We start from the raw sequence: 13,146 nt of genomic DNA, 5'->3' as shown, positions 1-13,146 counted from the left end.
ATTTCCTCCCCACAGAGGTGCGTTTGGCTTCTTCGCTGTACAGCTTTTGAAGAATGCTGAAGATACCCTTCTTTACCCCTGAAATGCGTCTGTTCGGGGTCCACCCTATTCCTGTGGCTGCAGTTTGTCTTAACTGCTTTTAATTCTGAATTGTAGATGGTTGTCACCCACCCTGGGACCTGCTGGAGGAGAAAAGGCAGGGGATAAGATAAAAATTTCAAGGGGGCAAGTGGAGAAGTCGAGTATTCCTAGTTTTTAGATTTTCCTATAAAAGGGTTTTCCCTCTCTTTAGTGGTCAGAAATTGTAAGGTGTGTGTGTGTGTGTGTGTGTGTGTGTGTGTGTGTGTGTGTGAGATCCAGAGCCTCCAAAAAGCCTGTCTCCATCACCACAAGAACTATGGTTCCTCAGGAGGCTAGGAAGACTAGGCCTCATGGAGGAGAGATACACACTAGGCCACAGTTCCAGCCTGAAATGCTACCCAGGCCTCTCTATCTGGCCCTCAGGAAACTCCCCAGGCAACAGCTTTGAACCATCCTAGAGTTGTTTTTGCCTGGTTGGGATGCAGTCATTTAATTTCATCCTGATTCTAATTTTTAAGCTGTATTTTAATCAATTGTTTGATTGTGTTTTAATGTATTTGACATTTGATGTTAGCTGCCCTGAGCCCGGTCTTGGCCAGGGAGGGCAGGGTATAAATAAATAAAAATTTACCTACTTACTTACTTACTTATTTAAGCAATGAGCCTTGCTTTCATGAACTGATGATAGCGAGGGATGTGTGTAGAAACAAAGCTAAAATCCACCTTTGCTTGCCTTGCCCAAATTAGCTTTGAGTCCTGCCCACCACTGGCGTGTAGGATATGGTGGCTTGCTAAAAGAGAATGCAGCCTTTGGGCTTGAAAAGGTTCCCCAAGCCTGATCTACATGTTTGCAGCAAGAATCAGCAATGCAAAACGTGGATCTGTTTTTTCAGGCATAAATGAAATCCAGATTCTCAACGCACTTGTTTCTTGTAGTTTTTGCCCCAGTGAATTTTTTTTAGTGTGCCTCGCTCGGGCTTTAGAATTGCACGCATCCTGGCTCTGTTGTCACTTCGAATTTCAGACTGTTTCCACCTAACGCTGCTGAGCAAGGGGCCGCATCTAGAGCCGAATGGGATTTGATGCTGCCACTTTAAAGTCACCCCTGCAACTCCTCCTTACAGCGGAACAGCAGGAGTCCGAGCAAACACAGCCTAACATTTACATGCCTTGTTGAGTCTGCATGGCTGGCAAGTTGAAAAAGCAAATTATCTGACTTGCAAAATCAGGGCATGCAGAGCAGGATTCACCTTCAGGGAGAATAAATGTCAGCCTCCCTATGGAGTGCTTTTTCAGTCGAGTGCCTCAACAGAAGACACCAACTGCAGCTGATCATTTCAATTGGCAGCCACACTTTCAACTTAACAAACAATTCAGCACTGACTTTTTTAAAAAATTAAAAAAAACTAGCCAACTTAAAAAAGAGACACTGGTTCAGCGCCACAGAGAAAATACATCGCTGGCAATAATTTCTATGCCATTTTTCAGGGCATGGGTGGTACCGGTTCTTTTCTAAATTATTCCAAGAACCACCAATGGAAGTAAAGCACCCCAAGAAACTATCACATGTGCAGCGGCAACCAGCTAAGCAGAGATTTAAACCTTGGCCTTCTGCATCTAAATCCCCTGTGTTATCCACTGGTGTTCTTGGGCTACAGCTCCCACAATCACTGACCATTAGCCATGCTGACCAAGATTGATAGGAATGGTAGCTGAAGAATATCCGGATAGCTACCTCTGGACTACACAGCTGTTCCCCCGCATTGTTCTGATATACTTGAGAATCCACAGCATCAAGCAGCTCAGAATTAGTAGCCTGAGACATGGCTTGACAGGACTGCTGGTGCAATCAAGTTTATGGGGTCAGTGCATGGACCAAAAAGGTAAAGTGGTACCTCTGGTTATGAACTTAATTCGTTCCGGAGGTCTCTTCTTAACCTGAAACCATTCTTAGCCTGAGGTACCACTTTAGCTAATCGGGCCTCCCGCTGCCACAGCACGATTTCTGTTCTCATCCTGGGGCAAAGTTCTTAACCCGAGGTACTACTTCTGGGTTAGCGGAGTTCGTAACCCAAAGTGTTTATAACCCGAGGTGTTTGTAACCTGAGGTACCACTGTACTGTGCAAGAGATTCTGTGCCAGGTAACTGAGGTAGCGAGAGACAGTGAGCTGTAGTGGCCAGAGTTTAGGGAAGTTGTTAATGTTTGATGGTTTATTGTGCTTTTAATTCTGTTGGGAGCCGCCCAGAGTGGCTGGGGAAACCCAGCCAGATGGGCGGGGTACCAATAATAAATTATTTATTTATATATTTATATTATAATTATTATTATACTAAGAATTCAGATCCCTTACACAGCCATAATCTGGGTGATCTGGAAACTTACGGGTGATCCAGACTGGCCCTCTTTCAAATCAGGCCATGAAACAGGTTTACCCCTAAACCTCCAAGCCCCAATGCATGATTGAATTGATGCAGGGCTTTTAAATTTGCTGAAGCCCTACTGGCATAGATTTGGTAATCCCTATGACCACCGGAGGAGGGTGTGCGTGAATGCAAACACAGATATGCCATAAGCTTCAACCATGCCTCAGCCTTGTTTCTTCCTACCAGTACTGCATGTTGTTGTATTTAATGCGCACAGTGGAAACAAGCAGCAATCAAGGACTGCTCACCTTCCCGAAGCTGCCTTTCCCTAACACTTTAATGAAGTTAAACTCTTCGAGGCCCATGCGCTTCGTCTGAGTTTTGACCTCTCCGTTTTCGCCGTTCTCCCCGGGAGTGTTAAGCTGGCCGTCAGTCGAGGTCGCTGCTCCTCCCCTGTGCTCTTCTCCTCGGTTGTCAAATGACAATGCTTTCCTAATGTTATTTTCAAGCTCTTTGATTTCTGTGAAAGTTTAAAATGACAGCAGTGGACAGATATTTTAATACACACACACACATGGATATGGGAGAGCTAGGCTTCAGCAATACCAAGATCCTGGTTGCATCACATGCATCATCATTAAAAAAATTACACTGCCCTATACCAGTAGATCTCAGGACAGTACACAACATAAAACCACAATATATATATATAAAAGAAAATACATATGAATTATATAAAAAATATTTAAAAATTGTCCATTAGCACCTTAGAGACCAACTAATTTTGTTCTGGCTATAAGCTTTCATGTGTATCTGAAGTGTGCATGCACACGAAAGCTTATACCCAGAACAAACTTAGTTGGTCTCTAAGGCACTACTGGACAGTTTTTAAACTTTTTATTTATTTATTTCATCTGCATCAGACCAACATGGCTACTTACCTGAATCCAGAAAATACATAATAAAAACAAAACGACAACAACCCAATAATCTCCCCTTCCACACACATTTTAAAAGGGCATCAGATGTCAATATTATTATGTATGTATACATACATACATGTGTGTGTGTGTGGATAGATAGATAGATAGACAAACAAACAGATAGGAACACAGGAAGATGCTCTACATTAAAAAGACCATTGGTCCATCTAAGTAAGTATTTACACTACCAGTGGTGGCTCTGTAGGATTTCAGACAGCCCTGTGCAGGAATTCCAGGGACCGAACCTGGGACCTTCTGCATGCAAATAAAATGCTCCACCACTAAACTGCAGCCCCTCCCAGATAGACAGAAAGATTGCACTTTGCATATGGAAAGCTCCAGGATCCATCCTCAACATCTCCAGTTAATGTTCCACTGCTGGGAAAGCTGCTGCAAGTCACAGGAACAGCCAATATGGTGTCTTCTACAGGTGTCTTTTTTTGTACGACAACTCCCATCATCTCTGCCCAGCGACTATGCTGGCTAAGGCTGATGGGAGTTGGAGTCCACCAACATTTGGAGGGCACCATCTTTGCTACCTCTGTAGAAGACAGTGTCTCACTAGATGGCCCCAAAAAAGCCTTCAGCAGTTTCTCCTGAATCTTCAAAACCAGCATGTCCTTCTGCTCTGAGCAGGAAAGACAGCGCAAGGCACATGGCAATCCCATCTGTGTGATATGGCCATGTTATGACACCAGTTCTTTCATAATCTATTCTTCGTTAAATCTGAGATGTTGGGGCCACATTGTTTACAAGGCTGCAGCTCAGCGAGAGCCCCAAAATAATTCAAAATATTCATAAATATAAAATAAAGGGGGGCAAACCTTGATCGCATGGAGAAGTCGGTGCCGACTTTGATCTGTCATCGTCTCCTGGTGAGGATCCAGGAACCGGTGGTTGAGATTCTGCACCTGGGACAAGCTAAGAATAGACAGAGAAATGAGATGCTTAACCATCGCAAGGTGTTCTTCTGACATGACATTTATGAGACGCAGCTCCAAATAGCAAAGCTTCTGCACACAAAGAGGAAGACGACTGAAAATCCTCCTTGAATTGCCATCTGCTTTACAGACTGACAAGCATAGCAGCTCCTTTTTGAAAGAGAGAAAAAAACTTGCATTTATTGCGTTGAAATCTTAACTTGTTTGAAGAAGTTCACGGTAAATGCTGCTAGGCTTACCAGATACACAGAAAGACCACACATAGAAACTCTTTCAAAACAACAACCCATAACTTCTGAAACAAGGTACAGTATTCTTGACACAAGTTCTACAGTGTCGTGTCAGAATGAAAGGCCACAATTCACTGAGCGCCATTCCAACACCAGTTTAATTAAATCTGCACAGGAGCTGTGCAAACGAAGAGTTTTAGTGGATTTCAACCACATTTTGCTCGCCAAAAGATGCAAGATGCTTGACTTGCCAAATGCAGCTGTTCTAAATTCTCCATGATTTATGTCAGGAGAATGATCTCGAAGGAGAGTGGGAAACCTATGACCCTTCACATGTTGTTGCGCTCCACTGCTGTAAGTCCCAGCCAACGGTCAAGAATTATGGAAGTTGTAGTTCAAAATCACCTGGAGGACCAGAGGTTCCCCATTTCTGGCCTGATGGCATGTGACGCTGTGGATCCTAAGAATGTCTTGTCACACAAGTTGCCTAGACAGAAGATCACCTGGAAACTATATATATAAATCTCTTCAGACGAATGTAAGTGCAATAAGCTGATAGAATGAGGCAAAGCAGCTGATTATGAACATGAGATTTATGGGCATGCCACCACCACACATTTAAAACACCTCCCAAGACCTCACCACACCTTTAAAGCACAGCCATACCACTATATTAGTAATGGCTTCCCCCAAAGAATCCTGGGAACTGTGACTTGTTAATGGTGGTGTGAACTGTAGCTCTGTGTGGGGTCTCCTAATAACTCTCAGCATCCTTAAGCAACTACAATTCCCAGGATTCTTTGCAGGGGGAGCCAGAATTGTTAAAAGCGGTATAAGAGGGCTTCAAACGTATTGGGTAGAGGTGACTGATATAGACGTCAAGAGCACATAGAACCATCATCTTCCTATATTCAAGTATATTATAATAATAATAATAATAATAATAATAATAATAATAATAATAATAATAATAATAATTGCTGTACTGCCCTTCATTTGAGGATCACAATTCACAATATAAAAACACAAAAATACATAACATAATAACCACTTCTTTTCTTCTAGAAAGAAAGGTGCCAGTACTCACCATGAAGTTGTTATAGTAAGCGCTACACTTTTAACCAGTGCTTTTCTTCTAGAAAAACACGGTGTCGGTACTGCATGCCCTTGAGTGCCCCAGAAAAAAGCACAAAAACAAACAATACACTCCCACACACAATTTAAAAGGCCACTGATTGCGTAATTAGCCAAAGGTCTGGGAGTAGAGGAACTTTTTGCCTGGTGCCTAAAAGTGTGTAACGAATGCACCAGGCAGGCCTCCCTGGGGAAAGCATTCCACAAACGCGGAGCCACCACGGAAAAGGGCTGTTCGCATGTTGTCACCCTCTGGACCTCCCATAGAGGAGGCACACAAAGAAAGAAAGGCGTCAAGTGATGATTGCAGGGTCTGGGTCAGTTCATATGGGGAAATCTATGTGCTATGTACCTGGCAGGATGGCACAACACACCCTATGAGGCATCCAACTAGCTTTTACATTGCTATTAATCACAATGATTAACTTAGGTTTCTTAATGTCACTGGGTCTATTAAGTAGGTGACTTAGGTGACTACAACCCCCTAGAACAGCATCTTTCCTTGCCAGGGACAAGACCGGGACGCAGCAATCCCTGCTGGGAAATGGGCACAGTGCATATCCCTTCTAAATGGAGGGCTCTCCAAGGACTACTGTGGGCAGTTAAGAAGAAGAAGAAGAATTTGGATTTGATACCCCGCTTTATCACTACCCGAAGGAGTCTCAAAGCGGCTCACATTCTCCTTTCTCTTCCTCCCCCACAACAAACACTCTGTGAGGTGAGTGAGACTGAGAGACTTCAGAGAAGTGTGACTAGCCCAAGGTCACCCAGCAGCTGCAGGTGGAGGAGCAGGGAAGCGAACCCGGTTCACCAGATTACGAGTCCACCGCTCTTAACCACTACACCACACTAGCTCTCTAGTTAACCACACTGGTTAACGGATTGCAGGAGATAAAGACAGGAATCCTGTCCATATATACTTGGGAGGACTCTGTGGGGCTTCCTTCTGAACAGACATATTCAGGAGTGCACTGGTGTTATGTGCGACTCTTGGCATAAAGAGGTCCAAGGGATGGTTTGCGGTTTATTTATTTTTTACCCAATGCAGAAGGGATCAGCTTCTGTGAAGTGGCTTTGCAGAGCATCTGCTGAATTCAATTCTCTTTTGGGAGAATGTTATTTCAGTGCGTTTCCATTTGTCATCACTGTAATATCACGGGGGGTAGAAAGGAACATCTGGCAAGACAATGATCTCATGCCAGTTTTTCAACTAGATAAGAATATTTATGTTCACATGTGTTCTCACAAGGGGACTTCAAAGTAGTAGCTTTGATGTTTAAATGGCTTTCTGACAAGAACGATTCCTTCTGACAATTGAAAAATAATAAAAGCCTTTTTTGACTTCATCACTACTGAGGTCAAAGCAGTCTAAGTTCTTCCAGGGCTTCTTCCAGCTCACTCGGTTTGTGTACTCCAAAGAGCACAAGTTTAGCAGGGACGATGCCATTATTTTGTCCCAACTGCTTTTGATTTTCTCCATATGGGAACCTAGGAAGTTGCCTTATACTAAGCTAAACCACTGACCCAACTAGGTCAGTGCTGTCTATGCCAACTGCCAACAGCCTTCTGTGATATCAGGCACGGTTCTCATCCAGCCCTACTGTGTTGAACTGAACTTGAGAACTTCTGCATGCAGAGCTTTGGAATACGCTGTCAGCGATACACTGATGACACACACCTCTACTTCTCCTCTACATCTGTAGGTGTGGCAGTGGATGTGCTGGACCGTTGTCTTGCCTCAGTAAGGGACTGGATGAGAGCCAACAAACTGAAGCTCAATCCAGATAAGGCTGAGACGCTGTTAGTGGGTTGTTTCCTAGAGTGGATGAGTGGGGGGTTGCCCTCTCTCGATAGGGTAACACTCCCTCTGAGGAATGGGTACACAGCTTGGGGGTACTTCTGTTAGAATTCCTGCTCCATGGTTGCAGTCATGGGATTGTTGTCTTCTGGACCCACTGCTGTCGCTTGAGGCTCAGGTGGTCTTAGTGGTGCCTTCCATCAGCTTAGGCTGGTGGCTGCGCACCTATCTGGACCAGGGCTTCTGTTGTCTATGCTCTGGTAACCTCTAGGTTAGATTACTGCAATGTGCTGTGCATGGAGGTGCCTCTGAAGACAATTCGGAAACTTCAGCCGGTGCAGAATTTGGTGGCCCAGTTGCTCACTAGGGCAAGATGGTCTGAGCATATAACACTGACCCTGGCCTGACTGCACTGCCTGCCAGGTAGTTTCCAGGCCCATTTAAATGTGCTGGTTTAGACACAGAAAGACTTAAATGGCTCAGGAACGCAATATATTTTAAGGACCGGCTCTCCCCGTGTAAATCGACCAAGACCCAGTAATCAGAATCTCATAAAATCCCTTTGCCAACTCAAGCGTAAGCTAAATGCAACAAAAAAACCTCATTAACATTTTTACTCCCCTTGATCATTTTTATATGCAATTACTTTTCTCATTAATTGACAGAGGATGGTTACAAAAAATGCAGAAGAAAATGTTCTGCACAGCACTAGTCATGAGTTCATATGCAAGAATGATTACCTTCTTCCTCCTTTGTCCGCTATTAGTGATCTTATCCGGAGTGACACCCAGGTCCGCAAGTACTTTAGCTATGCCCCTCGCATCCACTCCGCAGTTGGGGGCCACATTTGTTTCACAGCGTCTATGTACATTCATCTTGCAAACTGCAGTTTAAAACAGGTGAAGAAAGGAAGAGAAAACCCAAGTTGGATTAGATCATTTTTGGATACGTCAACATCAACATCTGTCTTTACCATGTGGAAATCAGGGTGCTGAACTGCAGCAACCTTCCTTGAAACGAGAAAATTATTTCAATGGGGAAAATGCTGAGCTGGATCCATGACTGATCGTTTCATATCCTGGGACACGAGAATTGCCTTCTGAAGATTAGGCCAAGGTTTATCTAGGCCAGCAGTATGTTCCCAACAGCAGCCAGCTAGCAATGCCTCTGGGAGCTTGCTCGCTCAGGTCTCTCCTTCAAACCTGACAGAAAAGATGTGATTAATGGGCTGTGAAGGGACAGGCAGCCATCTTGTCTGTGAATGATGAAGCAGCACAGGATGAAGCAAAACATCCTTACACCATCTAGGAGGCAAGAGACAGTGGTGCACAACCCAAATCACTCTTGAGGGCCACTTTTTCATCTTTATTAACCCTAAAAAGCCACCTCACTATATCAAAGCACATTCTTTCCCTCAAAGAAATATGAGCACTGTACTTTGTAAAAGGATGCTGGGAATGGTAACTCTGAGAGGGGTAAATTGCAGTGCCCAGAGGGAGGGAAAGTGTTTTGTTGCCATTATATTTTCAGAAGATCCTGATAACCCACTTTGTTTCGAAGTGCCTCACAGTTCACTCTCCCGTGTCCCCGTGAAACAACACAGGCCGCTCTGAAATCTTGGCCAACCTATCCCTCCCTTTCCAGCTCTACTCCATTACGCCTTCTCTCCATCTCTCACATTTCTCAACCCAGCCTTTTCATAAATCACTTATAACTCAGCTTGCTACTGAAAAGCCCTTGGGGGGGTTGCAATGAGCAATGGCAGAGAACGATCCAATCAGCTGTCAGGCCTTTCATTGTACAGACCCAAGCTAAGGCCATTAATCATAAACGAATATACATGTTCCCCCTGCCAAACACATCATTGATTTCTGGCTGCAAATGTATCAAAGGAAGCAGCAAATAACTGGGCCGCTTAACACTGAGACTCCTCATTTGTTGACAGACTGCTGGAGCCTTATACCTTATAGGCGAGTGCCCTCTTGTGGAGGGAAAAAAAGCTCAAGAAAGTGTACAAAAAAGTAAGCATAACTCAATGCTGAACACTTTTAGAGATACAAATACAAACACCGCCCGCCCCCCAAACAATAATTCACTGAACTTCCATAGGGATTTGAACCTGGGTCCTTTGTTGCTCAAGGGTCTAGTCGCTTCATCACACTGAAGCCATTTAATGATCATTCTAACAGAGGGATGAAGGATCTGCGACCCTCCAAACATTGTTGGGCTACAACTCCCATAATCCCTTGTCATGAGCTATACTAGCAAGGGCTGATAGGAGTTGGGAGCCCAACAACACGAGACATGGTAGCCTCAGTCCAGTATACCTGAAGGAGCGTCTCCACCCCCATCATTCTGCCCGGACACTGAGTCCAGTGCCAAGAACCTTCTGGCGGTTCCCTCACTGCGAGAAGCCAAGTTACAGGGAACTAGGCTGAGGGCCACCCGCCCTGTGGAACGCCCTCCCACCAGATGTCAAAGATAAAAACAACTACCAGACTTTTAGAAGACATCTGAAGGCAGCCCTGTTTAGGGAAGCTTTTAATGTTTAATAGGTTATTGAATTTTAATATTCCATTGGAAACCGCCCAGAGTAGCTGGAGAAACCCAGCCAAATGGTTGGAGTATAAATAATAAATTATTATCATCATCATCATCATCATCATCATCATCATCATCATCTAAAGGGCTGTCACACAGAAGATGGAGCAAGTTCATTTCTCCTATCGTGCTCCAGAGGATAGGATTCGAACTAATGATCCAAGTTACAGGAGAGGAGATGTTTTGACTAAACATCAGGAAGAACCTTCCGAAGGTAAGAGGTGTTCGACAGTGGAACAGTCTCCCTCAGAAGGACTCCCCTTCATTGCAGGTTATTAAGCAGAGGTTGGATCTGTCATGGATACTTTAGTTGAGATTCCTGAATTGCAGGGGGTTGGACTAGATGACCCGTGGGGTCCCTTTCCAACGCCGCTATTCTATGATTCGATTCATTTATTGGGGCAAGGGGCACAGGCTCCCCATCCCTGTCCTTCCATTCCCACTGCTACTGGAATGAGAATGAAATCACTGAAGGAAACTTTCCTAACAGTCCGAAGTCCATATGAGAGCTATAGGTTTACTAGGCCAACCAAAACTTCACAAAATCGTGTGCAAATGTTCTCCAGAGTTCTCCAGACTAAGTGTTACCACAAAACTTAAGGGGGATGGGGGGGAATAAAAAGGCTGCTGGTGTTAGTCAAGCTGTACGTGGCTGCATCTAGTACGTTTTGAAGATGGGGGTGTGGGAAATGAACTTTCAGGTGCTTTGCAGCTTTCATGTTGTACCCCAAACTCCTGAGAAGAAGAAACACATAACAGCTCAACCTCCGTCTCCACAAATCCCACAACCAGATGCTACTCACTCCTGATAAGAGGCAGGTGGGAGACGATCCACCATAAAATTTATGATGAAGTGTTCTGGGGAACTTGAAAGCTTGTAAAAAAATTGATGATATTTTTGTTGGCCTAACGAATTCCTAATATGGGCACTTATTTATTTTTTTCTTATAGGACAACCTTTTCAAAAAGTTGACATTCCTATCTATCTCCCACCACCGCTGTGATTTTTTTAAATAAAGCTGTTGTGTTTCAGAAACATTGCCTTAGTCGGATGCTCCTTGAATACCTTATGTTGCAAGATCAAACCAAAAACAAGGGAAAGCAATACGCCTCTGGTTTCAGAAACAGACCCTAAAAACAGCAGCCATAGATACTTCAGAGCTTACTTTGAATTCTGTGACCACCCACAGTAGGACAACCCTGCATGTTCCCAAAACATCATAAATTAAAAGGTTAAAAAAAGGGTCCAAGTAATCCAATTAAGTGAACATAAGGAGACAGGGAGGCATCTCTACAAATCTGCCAAGAATTGAATAAGCCAACAGGGTTGGCAGCAGCTGTTGCCAACCAACTCCATTTACCCTGTTCTCTCTTTCTGAATTATTCTGGGTTGTTTTTGTTCTGCTTGCTGCAGGCATGCAAGTGTGTATATTTAAAAAAATGGGGGGCTTTAACTCAGATGCAGACATGTTTTGATTTCCTCCACTTAAGGTTGCTATTGCAGATAAATTGTTCCCGGTGTGAAAATGAGATGGCAAAGAATGAGAAGCTAACCACTCAAGGACTAAATGTGTGAGTTCGTATGGGAAAAAATCCAGGGTTCTGGCTACCCCACTCTCTATGAAATGTAATTGGGGAATCCAGGAATTTCTATGGTAAGGTAGTGCATTTGAAAGCAATTTATTATTTGTGCAAATCTTTATGCACCTAATACTAAAAGAATACCAATGGCGTGTTCATTAAGGAGCATACGTAAAGCACTTAGGATAGGTTATTGTGTTTTTCGATGAGCATTTTGGGAAAAGTTTTAACTTTCCTTGGTTTCTGTTTATTTTATCTGTTCCTATTTTATCCTGTTAAAGACACTTTTAGATTTTTTTTTTATGCGTGTGTATAAAGTGACAAACAGACACAAATAATGATACTATACAAGAAAATGCAAAATTCATGAAATATAGGCATCCAAATAAATTTCCACAACAAGTAATAAAACAGCTGTGTTGCATAATAAGCAAAGCAGACTTCGTTTTATTATTTGCTTTATTATTAAGCACAAGCGCGAAGGTCGACGCACAACCTACCTTTGCATTGTAAACCTTGTCTCAGAAGACCCCAGAGCAACGAACCACAGTGGTCACAGAAGGTGGGCACTTTGTAATTGTGAATGCTGAACTTGTGAGGCATGTTGACACTGAAGCGCTGGGAGCCCACCTGGCAGAAAATCACAAGAACACACAAAAACCACCACTCTGGTACGTCTAGTCTTTTCCAGTGAAGGCCTTGCAAAGTACTTCTACATTTTCCATATGTAACTCAATTCCCCAAGTGCTAATCCCTGCATAGGCAAAATGGTGGACTTCTGTGGGTCAGTGGGTCTAGATGTTAGCCAGAAAGTTGGTGGTTTGAGCCCACCCAGGGACAGCTGTGGGCAGGATTCCTGCATTGGACTAGATAACCCTTGTTTCCAACTCTTCAATTCTTTGATTCTGTGAATCAAGGATACTGCAATGGGAATAAGCTGTACCTTTTACGGGAGGGTTAACTGCGCAGTGATAGAGAGTACACTCTGCATGCGGAAAATCCCAGGCTATTGAGTATCTTTGGTCCCCAGTGAAGAGCATCAGGCAGCAGACAAGGGGAAAGAGATCTGCCTGAACTCCAGGAGAGCTGCTGCTGGTCTGAGCAGACAGTATTGGGCTAGGTGGAACGGCAGTCTGAGACTGTATTAGGCAGCTTCTTATGCATGTTGCAGGGGAATATCAGCAGTACAGAGTGGTTCGGGTCAGCTTGCCAATTTTACTGAGGACCCTCTGGTCATCTTTCAAGGAACATCGGGATCCTACCAAAGGCTGTTTGCAAATCAGCATCAACATTGTCCCTAAATTGTCTTGTGGTAGATAAATAATCTTCTGGTTGTTTTAAAAAGTTCCATTTGCAGATGGAGATACATGGCATATTCCCACCCACTTCTTATCGCTGGCTTCTACCCAGAAGTTCTTTAAAACAATAAGAG

At 43.8% G+C, this 13,146-nt stretch overlaps 1 protein-coding gene across 1 annotated transcript in view; it reads right to left on the bottom strand.

The window, feature by feature from the left end:
• Window positions 1–13,146, bottom strand: part of PRKCE (protein kinase C epsilon) — a 318,307-nt gene that overhangs the window by 81,497 nt on the left and 223,664 nt on the right. Inside the window, exons 6-9 of the mRNA XM_081188544.1 lie at window positions 12,215–12,344; window positions 8,273–8,415; window positions 4,254–4,350; window positions 2,755–2,966 (exon numbers count right to left, since the gene is read on the bottom strand). Of these exons, the coding sequence (XP_081044670.1) occupies window positions 2,755–2,966; window positions 4,254–4,350; window positions 8,273–8,415; window positions 12,215–12,344 (582 nt within the window). The remainder of the gene's footprint in view (window positions 1–2,754; window positions 2,967–4,253; window positions 4,351–8,272; window positions 8,416–12,214; window positions 12,345–13,146) is intronic.

This window comes from Podarcis bocagei, assembly GCF_964188305.1.
Source record: "Podarcis bocagei genome assembly, chromosome: 3".
Classification (NCBI taxonomy): Eukaryota; Metazoa; Chordata; class Lepidosauria; order Squamata; family Lacertidae; genus Podarcis; species Podarcis bocagei.
The sequence above is the reverse complement of the archived record's forward strand: the minus strand, read 5'-3'. Positions and strand labels throughout refer to the sequence as shown.